Source organism: Alnus glutinosa, chromosome 12, assembly GCF_958979055.1.
Source record: "Alnus glutinosa chromosome 12, dhAlnGlut1.1, whole genome shotgun sequence".
Lineage (NCBI taxonomy): Eukaryota > Viridiplantae > Streptophyta > Magnoliopsida > Fagales > Betulaceae > Alnus > Alnus glutinosa.
The window spans coordinates 8,351,771-8,376,299 of record NC_084897.1 but is presented as its reverse complement, the minus strand read 5'-3'; the positions used below and the strand labels follow the sequence as shown (position 1 = coordinate 8,376,299).

Sequence of the window (24,529 nt, the reverse complement as noted above, 5' to 3'; positions counted from 1 at the left end):
AACCAAAATAGCCACGGTACCAACACAAATTTGGGTTGGTATTGTAGCTTCTCTAAACATTTTGTTTGTTCAACAAAACACTCTCTCTTTCTCTTGTGACAGCGCCTCTCCTCCTCAAATCTTTGGCCGCCACACTCAATGGATCGGCAAAATTTTTTTATCCCCCACTATCACCGATTCCCCAACAACCACACTCTCTCTTTCCATCCTTTGCTATCTCTCATCGGCCTAGTTCCCTCCCAGGAATCTGGGCAGCCATTTGTGCACATGGGAATGATCCAATTTATGGCTTGAAGGAATTAAATTCCCCAAGGTGCTTCGATTTATGCATTGAATGGGCATTGCAAACAGGGAGAGCTCCTTGAGGATCCTAGAGGAGAGTAGCAAAGTGAAAGAATTTCGTGGACAATGGAGCTTCCGAAGAAGCTATCGTTGTGGAGTGAGCAAGGGCGGAACCATAAATTTTGAGAAGGTGGGAACTATAAAAATACTTTTTTTTTTTGGGGAGGAAACAATTAATTTTATGGAGTCTACCTTATAAAAATATATAGATTTTAAGGAAATTCCTAAACTTTTGGGGGGGCTTCAACTAATACCCCGGGTCCGCCTCTGTGTGAGGTCGTGGAGGTTGGAGTGTGTGTGGCTGGAGTGGTTGGTGAAGGAGACGGTGAAGTGGGTGATGGCCCACAGGTACTTGGTGGCCACCAGGGCGAGGGTTTGGAGTGCCGAGAGCTAGGTGGCCTTGAAGCCCTCCGACTGGCAAATCTGTGAGATTGTAGTTTTGGCTATGGCAAACCATAACTATGTTGGGATTGTTGTTATCAAGGTTTTTGCTTTTGATTTCATGGAAGTTTGGTAGGAAGATGAAGACATCTTGACTAAAGAAAGAATAAAGAAATAATATTTAAATAGTATAGAGAAATAATAGATAATCGGATGTGAAGTGTATTTGAAAAACCTTTAGCTAAAATAGAAAAAGTAACCTTTTTAGCTATAATTTAGTTAGATCTTTACATAATCAGATGTGAATGCTCTTAGAGAGATAATGAGATCTATATTCAGTTCTTGTTAAAGATTAAGAAGAACTATCATGGATACCTTTGGAGGTTTTTTTTTTAGAAAGTCGGCTAGCTTTAGATTGATCATTTGCCTTTCTCTTGCTAACCCCATCTTCAGCTCCAAAGTTTGAAAGTGAAGACGATGACTCATTAGATGAGGAATCTTCCTCCTCATCACTCCACGGCATAACTCTCTTCATAGTAAAAAATGACTCTGAAGCACATTAAGAACACAATTAAAAAAAAAAAAGAGAAAACTGCAATTTACCCCCCTAATGTTTACACCAATTTGCAATTCTAGTACCAATGTTTAGATTGCTTCAATTGCACCGAAGAAAGTTGCAAAAATTTGCAATCCACCCCCTTCCGTCCAATTGCTCCGTTTGATGAGACGGAAATGCACCCACGCGGGTGGCACGTGAGTTTTTTGGGCCAAACTTGACGAAAATGCCCTCATCAAAATGCTGCGTTTTGCTCATCTCCTTCAGCGAATTTTCTCGAAGGCGTTGGTCGCCGGTGGTTCCTCGAGCTCGACTGGGCCAAATCAAATGATCGGCTACACAAGCTAAACACTCTCTACTGATCAAACCCACAAAACACTCATAATCAATCCATCAAACACCACCACCATTCGGCCATCAACACACACACACAAACACCACCGTTCGACCATCAATACACACACACGTCACTAGCTGGAAAACAGAGGTACACGGCCAAGAACAAACGACAACCTAGAAATATCCATCTTAAAAAATCAAACATATAATTGGTCAAAAATCAAGCAATTTCCAAGGTTTAATCACATTAAGGAATTCTCCCAAAATCCACCGGAAAAATGCTACTGAAACGGACGAAATTCGTGCTCTTCGATAGTCCACCGTCGACCTATCGGAAAACCCAGCTTTGTCTTGTTGGAAATCACTCTGGGTTTTGCCGGCGACCCCTGGTTCTGCTCGGGTCCTTTACGATCAACCTCTCTCGGCCCTCACCCGAGCTAGCTTCGATCTCCACCGTTCGCTCGCGCAGGAGCTAGACGAGCCCCAATCCTACGGCTTCAAAGCCCTCATCACTCTCGGCCTTTCCGTCATTGAGTCCCCAAACCCTCTTCCCTCTGGTTCGTCCAATAAAGTCTCAGATTGGGTGACCATCGGAACCCCAATTTTTGCGAAAATTCGTCGAAGGAGATGAGCAAAACGCAACATTTTGATGAGGGCATTTTCGACAAGTTTGGCCCAAAAAACTCACGTGCCGCGAGCGTGGGTGCATTTCCGTCTCGTCAGACAGAGCAATTGGACGGAAGGGGGTGGATTGCAAATTTTTGCAACTTTCTTCGGTGCAATTGAAGCAATCTAAACATACCAGAATTGCAAATTGGTGTAAACATTGGGGAGTAGATTGCAGTTTTCCCAAAAAACAATCAACAACTCCTAATGAAGATGACATGAAGAAGAAAACCACTTGGGTCATGTTCTGTCTTATTATGAAACTATTATTATACAACAACCAATTAAGACAATCGGAATCACATGTCGTAAACACCACAACCAAAAATTTCACATAAACTTGTCACCAAATTAAATAAGGATTCAAGTTGAGCAAAAATTTCCATTCCACATAAAATTTAGAAAAAAAGAGAAAGGATCTTAAGAGTAAAACACAGAAAACACATTTAACTTAAAACAACAGTTAGCTCATAGTGTAACATGCAATTTGGATACACAATGCACTTGCTCATTGGTTATTTCTAAAAGAAATCAATACCCAACTAAACAAACCAACCCTTAAACATTTTTTGATAGAGAGTAACTCATAGTTGTGACTTCTAGCTAGGGTTGTATGCGAGCAAAGCTACTCGTGAACATGTTTGGGCTCGGCTTGGATTAGCTCGGCTCGGGATCGGTTTGTTTATTAAACAAACAGAGCTTGAACAAAAAATTCAGGCTCTTATAACTTCATTTGTATTATTTGTATAATATTATTTTTAACTTTGTAACAAGAACATGTTAAGTATTTAAAAGAAAAATGTTCTTTGTAATGTAATATATATAAGTTCAATTATTGTAATTATTGTAATATATATAAGTGCATTTATGTGTATATGAATGTCTAAATATACTATAAGATAAACATATAAAATTGAGATTAGATTAGTTAAGATTTGAGTTAATTTCTCTAATTACTCAAAACAATAAATCTTAACCGTAATGAAGTAACTAATAAATAGTATTAATTTAAAAAAAAAAATTAAATAATCGTGACATTCACTTTATATATAGAATGACTAAATAAATTGAGTAGCTCGTGAACAAGTTCCTATTCGTTAAAAAAATAAATGAATAGAGTTTGAACATATTATCTGGTTCGGTGATAAGCTTGAGCTCGGCTCATATTCAGAAAAAGAAATGAAATGAACTGAGCTTGAACACACAATACTCGGCTCAGCTCGGTTCAATTATTGCCCTACTTCTAGCAATAGTTATGTTAAATGTAAAATTGAAAACAAGAAATAGAAGGAAAAAAAGAAAAAGAAGAAGAAGAAGTTAATAGTATTTAAATCAAGTCCATGACACACACAGATAAACTCGCAATCAGATCAAACAGCAAGCATAAAAATAGCAAAACATAAGTATGCAATCAATCAAATGTAATCTAATGCTCCGTTTGTTTCGACGTAAAATGGTTTTCATCGTAAAATATTTTCAATGAAATCATTTTCAGAAAAAATAAATTTCTCGAAAATATTTTTCGACGTTTGTTGCGCATGAAAAAATTACAAAAGGCGAAAATGCAACTATCGTTGGAATCCGGCAATGTCCGGTTGCCGTTGCCGAATTCCGGCGAGCATGTTTGGTCGGATCTGGCCAAAACGGTTGGATTCCGGCCGGATACCGGCCATTTTGGCCAGATCAGGCCGTATCAGTGGTCGGATCAATGGCCGAATCCGGTTAGATCCGGCCATTTTAGCTAGATCCGACCGGCTTCTGACCATGGCCGGAATTTGGTTCGCCAGCATCCGACGACGGTGACCAGATGTTGCAGGATTTCGGTGCCGTCAGTATTCCGGTGGCCGGATGTCGCCGGATTCTTGCACCTCCTGGATTCCAACAACCGACCACTACTGGATTCCGGCAATCGGATATCAAATATATGTGCAAGGACCAAGAGTTTAATTTTGGAAAACGATTTACGGTTTTAAAAACCGTAAATCGTTTTCCAAAAATTAAAAAAGCTTTTATCGTCAAACCGAAAATGATTTTCGTTGACCATTATTTTCGCCCCTACCAAACACCTTAAAATACTAAAATCATTTTACGCCGAAACAAACGGAGCATAAATAGAATTTGGAACAAGTGTAGAAAGTGTGTAATTAGTACTCGAAAATTGCTTAACTTCGTCCTTTTAATAACTTCAATTTTTCTTTTTTTTGTGCAATCAAATTGATATGCTTTGCAGCTCGAAACGCAAGCCTAGATTGATTCAGCGGAATTCTAGACAGAGGCGTAAGATGGTAAACATACCTTTGCCAATCGAATAGGACGAGGTCAGTGAGTTCGTGCATGCGTCGACTTAACGGAGGGTTAGGGTTTAAAACCAGAGCGTTGTCGGAGGCTAAACTACTAAAGTAAAGGAAAAGAAAAATTATATATTTATAAAAAAGGTTTTTTTTTTTTAAAAAAAAAAAGAAGAAAAAGTATATATATATATAAAAGAAAAAAGTATATATAAAATTCCTTTAAACTACCATATTATTATTAATGTTTTCTTAAACTACAAATTGTGTCATTGTGCCTCATAAATTATCAAGAAATATCAGTGCTTTCTGTTAACAAAAATATCCATCATAAAATTATTAGAATAAAATAAAAATTAAAAAAATTAAAAAAATAACAAAAAAACGAGTTCGTTTCTGGTGTTAAGGTTCTGGGTTAGATGACCGAAAAAAAGCGACGTCGTGCAGAGGCGTAAAAACGAGGTGGAAGGGTTGTAGCTTCATTCGGGCCGTTTGGAAAATTTGCTGTGTGGCAGCCGACTTTCCGACTCCTTTTCAGAGCAGCGAAAGGTTCTCTCTTTGTTCTTATTTTCACCAAATTATGGTGTGGGATTCTTTGTATTGTATGGCTGTGGGTTAGAGTCTAAGATTCTTCTTCATAACAAGAAAGTGATTGAAATTTTTTTCCGTGGTATTTGGACCGTGAGCTGAAAATAGAACAAAGAGTGATGAGACTCAATTGACGTCAAGGATTAAGGCAAGGCTTACAACAAAGCTCGATCAAAAGTTTGAGTCGTTTAAAGTATTTATTTAAGATTTGATCATCCACCATAAATTATATTTGCTTATTTGGTTAAAATTATATGTTGGGTATGCTTGATTTTGAGCCATTAAGTGTTCTTTGGGGCAGAATTACTCTTTCTCTGTTCTGCATTTCAATGATTGTTTCCTTTAGATGCATCTGACTTTGCAGCATATGCTGGCTTACTTGCCCAGTCAAACTCTTGGCTATTGAACTTCATTTTGAATAGCTCATTTATTGGATTTCTAGTTCAGGTTGCAATGATCTTATCTAGGAGGAGAATATCAGATATGGACTTTCGTGCAATTAGTGTGCTGGTCAATTCTAACAGAGATGCTCAAAAAATTAAAAGAAAAAAGAAGGAAGAAAAAGCTTTAAAACCTTATCGTGAAACATTACACGTCCTATGCCCTTTCCCTTTCTTAGCTTGAGTTTTCAATTTGAAATGTGGATTTATTCTTTGCAGGGTTGCCCAATGGTGCTGAACCCTTATTCACATCTAATGCAAGAAGTTAATAGTTATTATCTCCATGAATTATACATAAAAGTTGCCTGTGTTTTTGCTTAAATTTCATATGTTTGCTGCAGTTTGAGGTCTGTTGCATCTCATTAATGCTGTCCACGTTGCAGATATTGACCTTCAGTACCAGGATCATTGTTAATGTTTGCTGTCTGGACAAGATGCTATCTATAAGAAAAGTTAGCCGTCAGATTACTGCAAATCCCTCTTCTGTTTTGTATATTTTACTGGCTGCCAGCACTAGCAATGTGACTCAGGTATTCAGATGCCAACCTCAGGCTTATTGGGGGAGTTCTGTCTGTCAGTTTGTTAGCTCCTCTTTGACCTGCTTGGACACACAAACTGCTGTCTTGGGATTACAGAATAAATTTACTCTTCAACCAAAGTCTTCATCTACCATGGCTGGAACATTTTTGGCCCAGGCTCGAGACCCAGCTAAACTAAGTATGGAAATACAAAATGCAATTGATGAGGGTAGATATAACGATTCATGGAAGTTATATGAACAACATATGCAGTTGGAAGGCTTTCCTAGGAAATCTGTCGTGAACAAGCTTCTAACAAGTTTTTCAGATAGCCTTGACGTTCAGTGGCTTGAGAAGGCCTATGGGTTAGTAGAACAGGTTTTTGAGGAAGGAAAGCAGACCTTATTAGAAAAGGAGCCACTAATATATCTCTCTTTTTGTCTTTCCAAATCTGGACTACCAGTTCCTGCATCAACTCTCTTACGAAAATTGGTAGAAATGGAAGAATATCCCCCTGTTACTGCTTGGTCTGCAATTTTGGCCCACATGTCACAAACAGCTCCTGGGGCTTACCTTGCTGCTGAGTTGATTCTTGAGATAGGTTACTTGTTTCAAGATGGCAGGGTCGATCCGCGTAAAAAGAGTAATGCGCCTTTGATTGCTATGAAACCTAATACTACTGCTGTCAAAATTGCTTTGGCTGGGTGTCTTTTGTTTGGGACAACTAGGAAAGCAGAGCAGCTACTTGTTATGATGCCTCGAGTTGGTGTCAAAGCAGACACAAACTTGTTGATCATTATGGCACATATATATGAGAGAAATGGGCGAAGAGAAGAGCTAAAGAAGCTTCAAAGATACATTAATGAAGCTCATAATTTAAGTGATGTTCAGTTTCGACAGTTCTATAACTGCTTGTTTACATGCCACTTAAAATTTGGTGATCTAGATTCCGCATCCAACATGGTTTTGGAAATGCTTCGAAAAGCAAAAGAAGCAAGAAATTCTCTTGCTGCAGCTACACTTGTATATGATGCTTCTGCAAGTGGAAATCAGTCCCCACCTTTTGTGGCCTCTGGGCAAAGTTTGAGTCAAAGACAATTACAGGGTTCAGAGAATAATAAATTAATTAGATATGAAGAGTTTTCTAGGGACGGAAATTTCTTAAAGCTTGAGGCTGAATCGAAGCAAATGCTTAATACTTTGTTAGCTAAGTTGCAGATGCAAGTTGAATTGATTACAACTGAACGTGGAGTTCTTCAACCGACTGAAAGAATTTATGTGAAAATAGTTAAGGCTTTTCTAGAAGCTGGCAAGACCAAGGATTTGGCAGAATTCCTTATCAAGGTAGAGAAAGAAAATTCCCCAGTTTCCAATGATAATTCAGCCTTGGTACATGTTATTAATTCATGCATCTCACTCGGGTGGTTAGATGAGGCACATGACCTTCTTGATGAGATGCGTTTGGCTGGGATCAGAACTAGTTCTTCTATATATTCCTCTCTCTTGAAAGCATATTGCCAAGCAAACCGAGCGGGGGAGGTGGCATCACTTTTACGAGATGCTCGGAAGGCTGGAATCCAGCTAGATTCCAGCTCTTATGAGGCATTGATCCAATCCAGGGTGCTTCAAAAAGATACCCAAGGTGCCCTCCATCTATTCAAAGAGATGAAACAGGCTAAAATACCACGAGCAGGCCATCAAGAATTTGAGATATTAGTTAAGGGATGTGAAGAGGGTGGTGAGTCAGGGTTGATGGCAAAGCTCTTGCAGGAAATCAAGGAAGGGCAGATAATCGATAGTGGAGTGCATGATTGGAACAATGTAATCCACTTTTTTTGCAAGAAGAGATTGATGCAAGATGCAGAGAAGGCTCTGAAGAAGATGAGGAGTCTGGGGCATCCCCCAAATGCTCAGACTTTTCATTCCATGGTTACTGGCTATGCTGCTATTGGGGGAAAATATGTGGAGGTGACAGAGTTATGGGGTGAGATGAAGAGTCTTGCTTCTTCTACCTCAATGAGTTTTGATCAAGAACTTCTGGATTCTGTGCTTTATACATTTGTCAGGGGTGGATTTTTTGTTCGAGCAAATGAAGTCTTGGAGATGATGGAAAAAAGGAACATGTTTGTTGATAAGTACAAATACCGAACTCTCTTCTTGAAGTACCATAAAACACTTTATAAGGGCAAGGCTCCTAAATTCCAGACAGAAGCTCAACTGAAAAAGAGAGAAGCAGCATTGGCTTGCAAGAAGTGGGTAGGCTTGTGTTGAGAAAATTCATGGTCTGTTGCATGCCTTTTTGGGCAATATTCCATTGAGACTTGCTGTTACACAAATTTTCAAGAGAATCAAGTTTGGTGTAGCCGTAGCTGGCTGCCTTCAACATATATTGCCTGCAAGTATGTGTTAACAACGGTATTTCCAGCAAAATGACATGTAAATATTATGAGATGGGATTTGCGGGGGTAGGGGGAAAGAAAGAAAGAAAAAGGTGGGGAAGGTAGGACTCCAAATGCAGATGTATGATGTATCTGAAATACGTTATACTTGAGTAGCACTACATCACCTGCGCCAATTATACTACTGTTGGCTTTGTTCGAAAGAAGATTCTCTTCTAGGATTTGTTATGGCGTACCACGTTTCCACACCTGTTCCACATACTTCAGTTATCGACATTCTAGGTAACTTTCTGTGGAACTGTGCTTTCTGGTCCATTCATTTTGTTTCAGTGGAATAAGTTATTGCATTGTGAGAAATCATAGGACCTATGTGCCTACTTTATTTACTTTCCAATCAATATATGAACCTTTTACCTCTGAATTGTTAAATCCCTATGCTGCAATTTGCATAATGGAATTCCTAACCTCAACCTGATTATTGTGAGCAATTCCTTCAGGTGTCAACTAAACCTATAGTCATATATCCGTACTGTGGCGTCCCACATCGCTTGAAAATGAGGATGTGCCTATATGTATATTCGCATCATTCTTGACACAACGCGTTTTAAAGCCCTAATGGCCATGAACCTATCAGAACTCCGCAGTTAAACATGCTTCTGTGAGAGTAGTACCAGGATGAGTAACCTCTTAGGAAGTTTAGTTGGGAGTGAGTCATTACACATACAGTGGCGAAAGTTATGATGATGAGAAAAAGGAGTGAGTGGTAAGTCCATTTTCTTTGGTTGCAGATGTCACGCCAGTTGTTACAATTTGTCTTGTTTTGTACAAAATTTGAGTATGGAATCCTTGATCAAAGAGATATATTCTACCTTGAGCAGAGGGTTAGAGTTCTGTTCACTGTTCAGCTTTTTTTCAGAAACCTGGGCTATGCGCCTATGGTTGATGCAACTAGGCATTTTTTTCCCATGGCAGGAAACTTTCAGCCATATCAATGACTGACTGTTTTTCTTTATGATTTTCAAACCAAATGTAATGAAAATTTAGAAATACATTCTAGAATAAGATCTTGTATAATCCCATAACAACACTGCGTTGGCCTTGTTTTTGTTGCAGCAAAATACTGGGGTTTCAGATGAGGATTTTGTCTCATATGTAGACGGATGGTGTGAGGTAGGGGCTTCCCTTGTGGGAGGGCTAGGAGGCTGTTGCCTAACAACTCCAAATACAATTAAAGCCATATACATGACTCTTTCCAATAGATCTACTGCTGCTCTACTCCCATAGTAACTGTTGTGACTCGCGGAGAGGAAACTCTCTAAAGCTCATGGTGAAAAGGCTTGCTCGCTCTGAAGAAAATTCTTCTAGTTGTCATCTGGGAGGAGGGCTTTTTAGAAGCTGATGGGATGAGGCAGTTTCCTCATGAAGTTGCATATGTGAATCTTTGAGCCAAGGGGAATTCCACTTGTCTTGAATTTTCACCTGTTTAATATAAATTTATGTTCCAATTTTATTTAGAGCATTTCTTTGCTTGGCTATTAAATACCGAATGAATTGTCTAATGATTATCTGGAGTCAAAATCATAATGTATATGAGTATGTTAAATACCGGAAGACAACTTGGATATTGCTCGCCTAAGCATATCATACATTGACGTTGCAGAAACAAGTTATTGCTTATCAGTCCAACCAGCCAAGACATATCTTCTCCTACAGTAAATGGCGTAATGAATGAAAAAATGTTCTATTGGAATCGCAAAACACAAACTCAATTGTAGCCCAAGATGGCTCATACATCAAGCACATAAACACATTTTTATTTAATAACATGTACTCAGTTTTTTAAAAACATAAATAAATAAATAAACATGCATTTTTCACATGTTCAACTCCAATTTATAGGAATTTATATCCAATATTTATTCACCAAACCGACATTTTACCCCATTAGACCGAGTTACAGCCGAAAAACCAAAAAAAATGGCGCGCCCGTCCCTAAGTTGCATACAAAACCAAAAGACTCTAAACAGAGAAAAGCAAAGGCCTGTCTATCAAATATAAATACAATCGTATTTGCACGACACAAACTAGGAACAAAGCCAACAAACAAAGAACGTTGTATAAAATACGGGATAAAACCCAGACACAAGTAAACTCACACACACAAACAGTAAGATATGACATTGAAATTTGTATAGGCTTACAATTCCATCAAGCACCATATAATAATGCTAGAAACATAAACATAAACATTTATAATTTATCTAAAACATTTTACTTAGCTAAATTTAAATTTATGACTTTCTCCAATTCACCCGTCTTCGCGTTTGCTGCATCTTTCAAAAAGTCCTCACAAACCAATCATACTTCCTTGCAATCACAATTTGCCCAATAACAACTCCTATCACAAATCCACATCCATACCCTATAGCAACTACTTTCCAACCAAATTCAAATGGAGACTCTGAGCTTTCATTCTCTTCAAAGTGAGAAGGTGGAGTCTGAGTGTGCTTGAAATCTACATATTTATTTGATAACGGGCTTCCACACAATCCTGGATTACCTCCAAATGAACTATTCTGAAATGTGTCAAATTGATTTGCATGTGGTATAGGTCCTGTGAGACGGTTGTTGGAGACATTAAAGGATTCAAGGAAAAAGAGTTGTGTTAGTTGTGGAGGTATCTCTCCAAACAACTTGATTTGGGAAAGGTCCATTGATTCTATACGTGTCAAGTTCCCTAAAGAGGATGTGATATGAACAGTGAGAGCATTATTTGAAAGATTTAGCAAATGAAGACCTTTAAGACTCCCCACAACTTCTGGAATTTCTCCTTCAAATCTATTGCTCGAGAAATCAATGATCATGAACACATCTTGGATTTTCTCATAGTCCAACCTTATGCCTTTGTTTCTCATTGTAACTGTGTATTGGACAGGATAACCCCACCCGTCTCGGCCGACAAACCATACATTCATGTATATCAACTGATCATTTGCACCAACAACTTTCATGGCATTCCAATTTTGGAAATACTCTACAGGCAATTTTCCAGAGATTTTATTTTGAGAGAGATCAATTATATGCAACTCCGGGAATGCATAATTGGCTTTATGACTCTTTATTCCACCATGAAATCCATTAGAACGGAGGACAAGAACCTTCAACTGAGAAAGAGTTCCCAACCAAAAGGGAAAAGTTTCATTGATCTGATTGTTACCAACATGAAGATACTCTAGCATCATACAGTTTGCCATTGATCTTGGTAGCTGACCTTGGAATTGGTTTTCACTTAAGTCAATCATCTTTAAGCTACTCCCCATTGCCCAAGTTTTTGAGATGTTGCCATGGAAGTTGTTGCCTTGTAGTAGAAGTACAGACAAGGAACTGAAGTTTCCTAAGCATGGATGAATCTTGCCATTGAAGTTGTTATAGGAAAAATCAAGTACTAAAGGTGAACTCAAATTGCAAATCAATGGTGACATTTCTCTTATCAAGTTCCTTTGGACACGATAAATCTTGATAGATGGTTGTGGAATGGGGAGTGATCCTTGTAGCCAGTTATTGCCTAGTTCTAAAATTTCTAGTTTAGACCATGAGAGAACAATTGGAGATTGCTCAAAGCCTATTAGAAAATTTCCAGAAATAATTATAGCCTGAAGAGTTTCTAAACTCGTATTATACAACCATTTGGGGATTAGACCTTGGAGATTGTTGCTTGCCAGCTCAAGCCAACTCAATTTGTTTTGGTTACGCAAGAAATCTGGAAACTTCTGTAAGTTGCAAGAACCCAATGCTAAAGTGTGAAATTGTGCTAGAGTGTCAATTGAATTGGCCTTGGTTAGCAATGTCAAATTGTTGTTTGATAACAGAAGCAGACTTAAACTTTTGATCTTAAGAAACATGTCTAACTCCAACATCCCACTCAATTTATTGCGTAAAAGATCCAGATCAGTGAGTTGGGAGAGATTATTGAGTGAAGGTGGTATAGATCCAGAGAAATGGCAATCCCGAACACCTAAAACCTGTAAAGAACTTAAGTTTCCAATTGAAGTCGGTAGTTGACCAAAAAAACTTGTGCCCCTAAGTGTCAAAACCTCAAGAGAATTAGTAGAGTGAAATTCAGGCAAATGACCAATGAGATTCTGATTCTCTCCTATCCTAAGAACCCGTAGGTTTGGTAGTTGAAAAACTTTTGTTGGAAATTCTCCATGCAATTGACAATTTTTTAAATCTAGAGTTGTCAAAGAAGATAAATTTGCCAAACTTTCAGGTACTGCGGACGAGATATTGACGAAAGAGAGTAAAAGTTGTTCTAGGCTAGTTAAGTTTTGGACTAAACTTCCCAGGTCACTTTGAGTATATAAATCAGAATTAGAAGACAAATCGAGGGAAGACAACTTGGAGAGGTGTGAAACTCCTGAGGGGATTTGTCCTGAAAACATGGAGTAGGAGAGGTTGAGATAGGTTAACCTCGAAAGATTGCCAACTGCAGATGGGATTTGAGAGTCATTAAAGTCATTATGAGCAAGATTAAGCATTTGAAGTTGAAGAAGGCAAAAAACGCTACTGTTAGAGTTGAGAACCATACAGACAACTACCACTGAGATCAAGTTCGATAACATGACCTGTGCCCTTGCTGCACTCAACCCTGTCCCACGAGCAGCAATCACTATTAATCCATGATGCAACCTTAGGATACTCAAAAGGATAAAGAGAAACAGACTTGTTTATGATAAAACTATCCTTGAATTGCAACAAGGCTGATCTCTCATCTTCATGGCAAAGTGGCTGCAAAGAAGACAAAGAGCCAATGAGTAAAACAAGAAACATTGATAGAAAGAAAAGCAAGCGCTCGAACATGAACGGATACGAGTATGTCTCCATGATTTTTGATAATTAATGTTTTTTTCTTACTCTTTGCATAAGGAAAGAACTGCAAGTGAAGGGCTTTTATAGTCTTCCACATGCTTGTTATGTAACCGACAACCAAACAGGATAACACATGCGTTGTGGAAAAAATAGAAACCAATTCCATCGTTGGATTGCATATTGTTTGTTCCAAAACCAACAATAAAAAGTTACAAATATAAACACATTAAATTATAAGATTTTTTTTTTTTGTCTAATTGTCAAAAATACAAAAGAACTAGAATATAGGGTAATTTTTAAGTACCGATGAGAGCATCGAATACATACCAACTACAGTCGTCGGTTCCGTTCGCGCGTTCTTCGGCTTCTGTTGCAGTCAGTGCAGTCTAAAAGCCGGTTCTTTGTTTTCTAATTACTGATTATGTTTGTTGTAATGCGTCACTGAAGTTTCAGAGTGTTAAGGAAAACAATCTGGAGCAGTCAGAAAATCATTATTGTAGCCGGTGGCTGAACTTAAAATATTATTAATACAATTTAAAAAGGAATGAAGTAATTTATCACACTATCACAACAAGTATATATATGGTTATAAAAGTTCATAAATATGTGCTAAAATTGATATATTAGCAACATAACATGTCGGGATGACTTGGGGTGAAAGGGTGGTTGAAGTTAGCGGTTATACAACCGCCAACCGCTAAACCTTTTTTTTTTTTTTTTTTTTGTACCTTTTGGCTTGTGGACCTATTTTCGACTTTTTTTTTTTTTGCCTTTTTTTTCTTCTTAGTTTTCAGTTTTGAGGGCTTTAAATGTATGATACATATTTTTTGGTTGGTGTCAAAATGTCTATTATGAGTGGTAATATTGGATTATTTACTTGACAATCATATAAATGAAAATTCATAGTCTAAGACAATCATATAAATGAACTTAAAATATTACTTGGATGTGTTGTGACTTCATCCCATTTCCCCTTTCCCCCTGTTAATCAAAAGAAAAAACAGAAAAAGTGTGTGTGTGTGTGTGTGAGATAATTGTCCCACATCAGAGAGGAAAATAGAGTGAGGCGGCCTTATAAGCTCCTTCCTCTCTTCAAGAGATAGGCCCTTTTGAAGAGATGTGTTGGATTAAGCTTGTAAGACTGTCTTTGTCTAGCTCTTTCTCTCAAATTTCTGATGTGTTGTGACTTCATCCCATTTCCCATTTCCCCCTGTTAATCAAAAAAAAATAATAATGAAAATTCACAACATTAAAAAATCAACAATCCAAAACAATTATATCCATTGTCCACACACTCACACTCAACATATAAATGTAAATTCAAATAGAGAAGTGCGACACATCCCAAATTTTTTTCACTTCCATTCACTTCCACTTTCACTTCCACCCCCTTCCATTCTCACTCAGGTGGATTCAAACAAATAAATTTTAGTAAGAAATTCAAACAAATTCACTTCCACTTTCACTTCCACCCACTTCCATTCCCACTCAAGTGGATTCAAACAAATAAAATTTAGTCCAGAAATTCAACCAAATTCACTTCCACTTCCACTTCCATCAACTTTCACTTGCACTTCCACCCACTTCCATTCCCACTCAAGTGGCCAGATTCAAACAAATAAAGTTTAGTAGAGAAATTCAACCAAATTCACTTCCACTTCCACTTCAACTCACTTCCATTCCAACTCAAGTGGATTCAAACAAATAAAGTTTAGTAGATAAATTCAACCAAATTCACTTCCACTTCCACTTCCACCCGGCCACTTCCATTTCCACTCAAGTGGATTCAAACAAATAAAGTTTAGTATATAAATTCAACCAAATTCACTTCCACTTCCACTTTCACTTCCATCCACTTCCACTTCCACTTCCACCCACTTCCATAGTTCCACTTAAAAAAAAAAAAAAAAAAAAAAAAAAAAAAAAAAAAAGGGCTTTTTGAGCCATTTTCGTTGGAGCTGTTTTCATTAAAACGGCTCCAATTCAATTTTGACATGTTTTAATTAAAACACCTCTAATTGGAGCCGTTTTTGTTAAAACGGCTCAAATTGATCAGATTGATCGTGATAGAGTTCGATCAATCAAAATTGACACATTGAATGCTCAATCTAACGTGCGATTGATCCTAAGTACTAGTCCGGTCAATTATGACAGAATCATAGGATCGATAGAATAGTTATATATTTAGTTATATGCTAACTATACAATATATGTTATATTTATACTAATTAAGTATTAATAACTAATTAATATGTTAGTTTATATAATTAATATGTAAATTTATTCTTTACTAATTAGCTAGTATAGTATATGCTTATTTAGTGTGTGTGTGTGTGTGTGTATATATATATAATTTTTTTAAAAAAAAAAAAAAAAATCAAGAAATGTCATATAGACTATAATTGCTGGAATCCATGTTGTATATTTGAAAGAGGTTGACCTCCTTGTGTTTCTCATATTACAATCATCTTCTCGAGAGAGACAAAATGTGAAAATTGATGCCAACAGTTCATCACGAAATAAATGACTCACTAAGCCGGGATCACTAACAAGGTGGAGCTAGGATTTAGGATTTGGGGCGGCCAAATTGAAAAAAAAAATAATTTGGGGGGGCCAAAACTAAAAAATAAAAAATTTAGGGGTAAAATTTTATTTATTTATTTTTTTGGGGAGAAACCCTTGGCCTTAGGGGGGCCCAGGGCCCCCCAAGGCCAGGGGTAGCTCCGCCACTGATCGTTAACTAATACTAATATAATAGAAAATACTAATATAATGGAAAAATCATGTCTTTTTTGTATACTATCCTTAAACCAAAATATGAGTCGTTATATATATATATATAATAAAGAAAAATCTTTCCGTTATAGTTTAAGTTATATATATATTTTTTTAAAAAAATATGATTTAAAAATAAAAATAAGTGATTGGAGCCCTTTTTGCTAAAAATTGTCCCGCGACACACCCCAAATTTCCCACGTTTTTTTTTTTTTTTTTTTTTTTTTTTTTTTTTTTTTTTTTTTTTTTTTTTCAAAACACATCTCTCCATCACTCTCTCTCTGTCACTCTCTTTCCGCCGGACCGTCGAAGCATCCCAGAAAAGGCAAGGCAAGGTGCCGTCACCTTCCCCCAACGCCCTCTCTCTCTCTCTCCAGCACTTTCTCTTCCTCCCATTCCCCCTGCCATGTGTTCATCTTACACAAAGAAAGAACGAGCTGGAGAGAGAGGACATGAGAGATAGCTGTGAGGATGGAGAGAACCGAGAGGTGGGAAGCCCTCTTTCGTGCTCTATTCAGGTACGGATTTTGGATAATCTTTCGCACTTCTTTTGCCTTTTGTTCTCTGTTTGTTGAAATGCTTCTTTTCAGTTCATTACACAGGAACTCTGCTCGATGGGACCAAGTTTGATTCCAGCCGCGATAGAGGGACGCCGTTCAACTTTGCTCAATTTGCACTTCAGCTGCACCGGTAACAAATTTTGTATGGTCCATTTAATTTTTTGGGTAAAGATTTGATTTTTCTTACTTTTCTTACCATTTATGGTTTAGGGAAACTTACTTTGTTAGGTTGAGCCCCATTACTATGTGAAATTGAGGTTCTTATTGGGTATGTCCTGAATACAAATTGATTTTCATTTTTTTTTTTTTTGCCTTTTTTTTTTTTGTTTCTGCTTTTTAATTTTAGCTACTAGGGTTTATTTTGATCAGTAAACAGATATTTGGATGTATTTTGAGAATCCCATTTCAATTCTTTTGGTCATTCGGAGTTCATGGCGTCTCGTTGGTTAGATCTTCAACCATGGGTAGGGGCGGAGCCAGGTTTTAGACTTTGGGGGGCCCAGGCAAGGGTAACTCCGCCCCTGACCATGGGAGATTCCCGTCTTCTCTAATGCTTTGTTGCTTTTACTTTGGTCAATTTTTTTTTTTTGTTGGATTTTCAATTCTTTGCATTACCAAGCGATCTTTTTGTTTGTAGTGTAGGATATCTCATTGGGACAGAAATTTCTTATAAACCGGTTTGTAGGAAATATCATACAACCCACATATAAAAGTGACATGTTTTTTTAAACATGTGAGAAGCATATGTTGTTTTTATTAATACTATTAAAAAAATATGTGAGAAGTACATGCTATTAAAACAACATATGTTTCTCACATGTCAAGAGACACGTCAATCTTATCTGTGGGTTGTATAATATTTCCTACAAACCGGTTTGTAGGAAATTTTTGTCCATCTCATTGAGAATCAGATTCAAAAGTTCCTTTCTTGTAACTTCATTTTTTTTTTTTGTTTGGGTAAGAAATGTGGGAGGTTTAACTGTGGAAAGATAGTGACCTTTTGCTTTTTTATTTATTTTTCTTCTCAGATGTTATATGTTATAGCTGTAAGTTGTTTTTGATGTAAATGATATTAGGCTATGTAATCTTTTGCTGCACTTGGCTTTACTTTATGGTATGGCAATGGCTAAGAGGTACACTTAGTGCTTGGTGCCATTTTAATGAACTGGTATAGTTTGATCTAGGATCTAACTGGATGTTGATGTTTTGATCTAATTGAGTCCTTTCTTGATTATTGGAATGACTCTGATCACGAACTACATTCAGCTATGTTAGTTTGTGATTGTCCTCATTCTGTTTGGACAAAATCACTTGTATGTAAAGATGTTGTTTTACAAGGGATTCCGCTATTCATAAGTGTTTTAGAAGATTCTACAAGTCAGAAAAGTCAGTTCCCTGCCAGCCGTCCGGACGACGTGTCATCCCGGCCAGACGTTCATTTGTCCATAGTTCCATCTGTCCAGACGACGTGTCATACCGTCCGGACTCCCAGACAGACCAAGCATCATACGTCCGGACAACGTGGATTTTCGTCCGGACCCTTCACTACATCGAGAAGCTTATGTTCCATCTTGCATCCGTCCGAACGACTCAGCAGCCCGTCTAGACGACTTCCAGTGATCGATTAGCTTCAGATTTTCTTTCCAAAGTTCAAATAAGGGAAGATTGATACAACCGTCTGGACGACGTGGATTCCGTCCGGATGCGCTCATTCATAAGGCAAAAATCGCAATTCAAATACAACTGTCCGGACGTCAGTCAGCTTGGTCCGGACGCACGTTCAACAGATATGGAAATTGCGTATTCAAGTTCAACCGTCTGGACGCCTGCCTATCATGGTCCGGACGTGCGCTAAACAGATATGGAAATTGCGTGTTGAAGATCAACCGTCCGGACGGCCATCCCCTTGGTTCGGAAGCGCGAATGCCTTATATGGAAATTACTTACAACAGACATACGACCGTCTGGACGACAGTGCCTCACCGTCCGGACGCGGCTCTCAAACAGGAAAGATTTTCAGCGAAAATCACGAAAATTATGTCGCACAATTGTCCGTCCGGAGGGCTCAAGTTCACCGTCCAGACAGCGTCCGTACATATTACAGCAGTCGCCCATTTGAACCCTTAGCCTATAGATAGAGGCCCCTGGGCATCGAGAACTGCAAAAATTCGGTATTGAATTCCTTCAGAGCTTAGAGAGTTATTTTATGAAGTTATCGGAGCTGATTTGTACTCTCTCAAGCCATTGCAAGTGTGTTATTGCTGCGCTACAACTGAAGTCTATCTTAAGAGACGGCCCTAAGATAAAGGATTCCATTGAAGACCCCTTCAGGTAGGAGACCTGGTTGGGAAGTGTTCGTGTTGGGTTACACGTTAGAGAGCAAGGTACAACCACTGCATCAGGGGTATGTGAGTGTTACTACTTTGTATCTAGCTTTGTCTTCTGAATAGTGGATATCCTGGGTTTGGCTGCCTCGGAGTGGTTTTTCTCTTAATTGAGTTTCCACTTCGTCAACAAAATATCTGTCTCTTTTAATTCCGCACTGTAATATTTTGTTGCACACTATTGCACACACTTGCTATTTATTTTAGAAGTCAATTCCATTTTTCAATTGGTATCAAAGCTTGGTACACTCTGAGAAGATTAATTTCTTGAGTGTTATTTATTTTTGAATTCTATTTATTATAATGTCTCAACTCTTAATTTTGTTTCTGCCTTTGATGGTACGAACTACGGCTATTGGAAGGCACGTATGCGGTTCTTTTTAAAATCTATTGACTGTTGGAGTATTGTTGAAACTGGTTGGACTAAACCAGAGGATGCAGCACTCGAACTAGTCCATCAAAAAACCGCTCGTCTTTCAAATGATAAAGCCCTCCATGCTTTGTGCCAAGCACTTGCACCATCTGAATTCACAAAAATTTCTAATTGCGAATAAGCCAAAGAAGCATGGCAAATTTTGGAAACAACATATGAAGGCACCAAACTTGTAAAATCTGCCAAACTTCAAATGTTGATTTCAAAATTTGAAGAGATTAAGATGTTGGAAGAAGAGACATTTGGAGAGTTTTACTCCAAGATGAGTGACCTGAGAAACTCCATGGTGAGTCTTGGGAAGCCTATCTCGGATGTAAAACTCATCCGAAAAATTCTAAGATCTTTGTCTGAGCGTTTCAGGATCAAGGTAACCACTATTGAAGAAAGCAAAGATCTAGAAGAGATGAAGATTGAAGAGTTGGTGGGATCTCTTCAAACATATGAGCTGTCTCTCCCCCCGGTCAAGAAATTGAAGACCATTTCCCTGAAGGCTTCCAAGAAGAAGGTAGAAGCATCATCTGAAGATGACTTTGAGGAAGAAGAAAAGAAGGATCCTAGAGGGCCCAGATGTTTTGAATGCTCAGGTTTTGGGCATATCCGAGCCGATTGCGGGAATCTGAAGAAGGGCAAGGGGAAGGCTTACAATGTGACTCTCAGTGATGAGTCAGAAGAAGAAGCTCTAGAGTTTGAAAAATTTCTGGCCTTTGTATCCCCACATGTTGAGGAGGAAGACTCTTACTATTCGGAGCATAGTGATAATGGGGAAGAGCTCAAGGACGCTTACAAGACACTCTACATAGAGTATGAGAAGCTGAGGGAAGGCCAAAAGCAGCACCTCTATGATCTGAACAGTTTGCAGACTGAGAAGAGTTCTTTGCTGCTCAGAATACAAGAGCTCGAGTAAAAGCTACTAGAGACACAGCTCCAGCTAGAAAGAGTAACTAATGAGAAGCTGACTCGTATGATGTCTATCCAGAAAAGCCCAACTAACAAGACTGGTCTCAGGTATGTAGCTCCATCTTCTGATGCTTCTTTTACTTCAAAGAATGTATTTGTGAAACCTACAGTCCCAGAGCCTCTCCCACTGTTGAAGATAAAGGGAAGGACAAGGTCAACGATGATGTTTCAGGCACTCTGAAGACTCATTCCATCAGAAGACCTCCCATATACCATCACTGCGGTCTCAGTGCTCCCTCCTAAAGGCTCAAAAAGCCAAGGCCAAGAAAGAAGTGCCCCGACAGGCTAATCATGGCACTAGACCTCCGGCCCAGTTTCAGACTTCATGGTATCAGACTCCTTATCATCAGGTACCAAGATATCAAGATCCTTGGTCTCATGCACCATGATACCAGGCACCTCAGCATCAGCGGCCTCAACAGCGATTTGTACCAGCCAATCACAATGCCAACCCCAAGAACAAATCCAAGCAGTTTAGAAGGCCTCAGAAGGTGAAACATGATCAATATCGCAATGAGCCACCTATCTGGATGCAGAGCATGATGGAGTGGATGATGTCCTGCCAGCAACCACCCTCAGGAAGGCAGGCTTGGGTCAAGAAGGACGGTCACCCCATGAGGGGGAACATACACACCTAGCAGGTTCGGGTGTTCATGCCTAGGATTTGGTTCCTAATCCTACGACATCAGGTTTGATTGCATATTTCTCTTGCTACATTTTATATGCAATCTAGGAACCAGTTGTACTTTTACCCCTTATTTCCCTTAAGAGAACTTTGCAGGTATTTGTTAGGGGAAGACAGAAAAAGCAGGTCGAGCGATTTTGTATTGGCATCATCAGGTTTGATCTTGTCGTGCATATGATGTTTCTTTTCCATATTGCATTTTTTTAATAATAAAAAAAAAAAATCGGGGAGAATTTGCAGGATTTTTCTTTTCTCTTGGCATATCAGATATTGCTTGTGTTTTCACCTGATCTCTCTATTCTTTATGCATTAATCTACTCTACTTAGATATAATTGAGAGTTTATGACTATAATCTGCCAAGTGTTTTCCTATATATGCAAGAGTAGGATAACTTATTTTCTCATGCGATGAAAAATGTGCACTATCCACGACTCCCCTAAAGGTACATCTTTCCTTCTCTGATTTTGTGTTTCTTGAAATTTTGGATAGGAGAAGAGGTCTTTGATAAGATGGCCAAATTGACCACATGCTAGTTGAACCTAGAACCTAAAAACTCTGGCATTCTCTCTAGGTTGCAGCACCATAAGAATCAAGCAGTAAATATTTTGCATTATGTGCTTTATATTATATATTCACTGCTTATGTGCTGAATTTGCTATATGCCTTGCCCTCTACGTGCAAGTAAAAAAAATTTACTTTGTCCTCATGGTACAAGTAAAATGATTAACTGTTGCATCTCAGGGGGAGTGTACCAGATGAGGGTGGCTAGGCCCTAGTAAGTTATAAGGTTTGACTTTTGACTAATCTTTCACTGATTTTCTCTCTTGTCTAGAAAATCGGGTTGCCATGTGTCATGTCATTGACAGTCATACCTTGTGGGTTAAGTCTTCACACACACACGCATTGCATGAGTTTAGTTGTCTATTTAAATTTTCTATGTCCAGGAAAATAATTGTGCTGATTGTACTCTCAACTCTCTTTTATATCTCTGTGTAGTTTTGAAATGCTCTCTGATTGGGTTATCAGTGGATTATACATGTGTGTTTTGAAACTGACTTGAGAAAATTTGATTTCTGTAAATTTTTCTCAGTTTTCTGATGTTTCAGTGTGGAGCGTCCGGACGGTCACTCTTGGCGTCTGGACGGGTGGAGTTTCATCGTCCGGACGGGATCAAGTTACGTCCAGACGCGCACGGCAACCAACGGCCGAACAGTCAGGATAAATCATCCGGACGCGCATGCTCTGTCCGCATGGTTCCGAGGCAGCGCGCGTCCGGACGACATTGATTCACTGTCCGGACGGGGACCCTACAGGAGCTATATATACACCTGGGCGCCGCATACTCCACCCTACCCCACCAAAATCTCCGTTTTTGGCATCTTGTGCTTAATTTCCAGTGAGTTTTTGGATTTCTATTGCCTTCTCTTGTCTTTTTGCATATTACTCTCACATTCCAGGTATTTTCCAATCTTTTTTCTTTTTCTTTTCAGTTTATTTATTTTTAAACTGTTAGAATTTCATTTTTTTTGGAATGTCTTTGAGATAATGAGATGCATATATCTGCCATATTGGGATAATCTTTGATGATATTCTCTTTGGGATTACAATATGATATATTCAGTCTATATTTTTGGAAATCCTTTTACTGCTGTTATTCTGCCCAATTTTTGTTGTGACCTAACAAGAATATTTTTGGATTATTTTTTGCAAATTCTTGTTGGTTTCTTATTACAACATCATGTCTGCAATCAGTTCCCAGCGCAGGGTCCGCCAGAGGACTGAGGAAGAGAGGAGCCCACTCCAAGCCAAAATCATGGACCGCACAGTCATTGCTAAGCGCAATGTGGTCCGATCTAACATCATGGTGCCTCCGCTGGATAGTATTTATGAGACTATCCAGACTTACCACTGGGGATACCTCTACACCTGTTCCTGCATTGTCCTCACCAAGCTTGTCAGACTCTTCTACGCCAACCTAGAGGTGGCACAGGACGATGATCGTGGGTTGGTACTGCAGTCCACCATTGACGGGCATATCATCACTGTTGATCCCCAGATCATCAGTCACTTCATCGAAGTACCAGTCCTTGAGCTGCCCGGCAATCCCTATAATGAAGTGGTGCTTCCTCCCTCTATGGACGATCTCCGAGAGTTCTTCCATGTAATTCCACAGGGAGAAGAGTGGGCTACTACCATCCGGATCGGCACCTTATCTCCCTCTCATTGCTTGCTGGCCAAGATAGTGCAGCACAACCTATGGCCAGTTGTCAGGCGCAGTGACCTGATTTTGAAGAAGACCCAGTTTGTTTATACCATCCACCTCCGCTTGCCTTTCTGCCTGTGCAAGCATATTATGAGCGTTATGTTGGAGGCCCGTGATGAGGGTAATGCCGATCTCCCCTTTGGTTGCCTGCTCACTCAGATCATTCTTCAGTCGGGCATCAACATTACTGGAGAACCAAAGATGAAGATTCAGCAGCCCATCAGCAAGTAGACTTTGATGAAGTCTAATGCGCAGCTGAGGAGAGATGACTCTGATGATGAGGTGCCCATCCCTGCTGCCATACTAGTCAGCTTTCCAAACATGGCTTCATCCTCTCAAACAGTCCCGCCTTCAGAGCCGGAGATCAACTTTTCACAGATAATGGAGGCCTTAGTTGCCATTCTGGGAGGCATGAGCACCATGCAGCAGTCCATCACCTCTATGCAGCAGGAGGTGCACTCCATCAACAAGTGGGTGGAGCAGAATCAGCTGGATCTCAGGGAGTGCCTCAAGTATCATCATCCTAGCAGTAGTGATGATAAGGATGATGCGCCTAGGACTGCACCTATGGCAGAGGATGATTGAGTTTTTGTTTTATTTTGTTTTGTTGTCTTTTTGTTTGAGACATTTGATTTATAATTTGCTATATTTTTGTTAAAACTCTTTGACTTATATTACTCTGTTTACCCTGGTCCTTCTGAGACCGTTAGGGGGAGTAATTTTTATTACAGTTGGTTTTTTTTATTACTCATTTTTACCCTTTGTCCCTTCATGACAAAAAGGGGGAGTAATTTTTATTTTTTATTTTTTGGACCGAGAATGTATTTCCAAACCGGTCAAGTGATTTTTGTCCCAGAATGGCCAAATGGGGAGTTTGTTAGTTTGTGATTGGCCCCATTCTGTTTGGACAAAATCACTTGTATGTAAAGATGCTGTTTTACAAGGGATTCCACTATTCAGAAGTGTTTCAGAAGATTCTGCAAGTCAGAAAATCCGGTTCCCTGCCAGCCGTCCGGACGACGTGTCATCTCGTCTGGACGTTCATGTGTCCACAGTTCAATCCGTCCGAACGACGTGGATTTCCG

The 24,529-nt window shown here is 38.9% G+C and overlaps 2 protein-coding genes across 4 annotated transcripts; one reads left to right on the top strand and one right to left on the bottom strand.

Annotated features, from left to right (window-relative positions):
- The first annotated feature begins 4,971 nt into the window (after positions 1 to 4,971).
- On the top strand, positions 4,972 to 10,027 carry LOC133852435 (pentatricopeptide repeat-containing protein At1g03100, mitochondrial). Of its 3 annotated transcripts, none has more exons than XM_062289192.1 (3): positions 4,972 to 5,121; positions 5,984 to 8,799; positions 9,631 to 10,027. In XM_062289192.1, the coding sequence occupies exon 2, from the start codon at positions 6,035 to 6,037 to the stop codon at positions 8,387 to 8,389; it is 2,355 nt and encodes a 784-aa protein (XP_062145176.1). In that variant the 5' UTR covers positions 4,972 to 5,121; positions 5,984 to 6,034; the 3' UTR covers positions 8,390 to 8,799; positions 9,631 to 10,027. The 3 variants fall into 3 exon arrangements, with proteins under 3 accessions (XP_062145176.1, XP_062145179.1, XP_062145177.1); XM_062289195.1 differs by lacking the exon at positions 9,631 to 10,027 and adding an exon at positions 9,015 to 9,209; XM_062289193.1 differs by lacking the exon at positions 4,972 to 5,121 and adding an exon at positions 5,157 to 5,308.
- An 826-nt stretch (positions 10,028 to 10,853) lies between these two features.
- LOC133852542 (receptor-like protein 33) lies at positions 10,854 to 23,342 on the bottom strand. Its single transcript, XM_062289307.1, has 4 exons — positions 23,250 to 23,342; positions 23,088 to 23,156; positions 13,116 to 13,305; positions 10,854 to 13,003 (listed from the first exon to the last, which is right to left on the bottom strand). Exons 1-4 carry the CDS (start codon positions 23,340 to 23,342, stop codon positions 10,854 to 10,856), a joined length of 2,502 nt encoding a protein of 833 aa, XP_062145291.1.
- Between the last annotated feature and the right edge of the window lie 1,187 nt (positions 23,343 to 24,529).

Excerpts from the sequence above, each read along its gene's own strand:
- LOC133852542 (XM_062289307.1), bottom strand. The coding sequence starts at position 23,342 with ATGGAAGAACTCTCGGAGATCGTCCATAGAGGGAGGAAGCACCACTTC. Across the intron at positions 23,157-23,249 it reads AGGACTGGTACTTCGATGAA|GTTGGCGTAGAAGAGTCTGA; the intron begins GTGACTGATGAT and ends TGCCACCTCTAG. Across the intron at positions 13,004-13,115 it reads TATCGAACTTGATCTCAGTG|TTGGCAATCTTTCGAGGTTA; the intron begins GTAGTTGTCTGT and ends TCCCATCTGCAG.
- LOC133852435 (XM_062289192.1), top strand. The coding sequence starts at position 6,035 with ATGCTATCTATAAGAAAAGTTAGCCGTCAGATTACTGCAAATCCCTCT.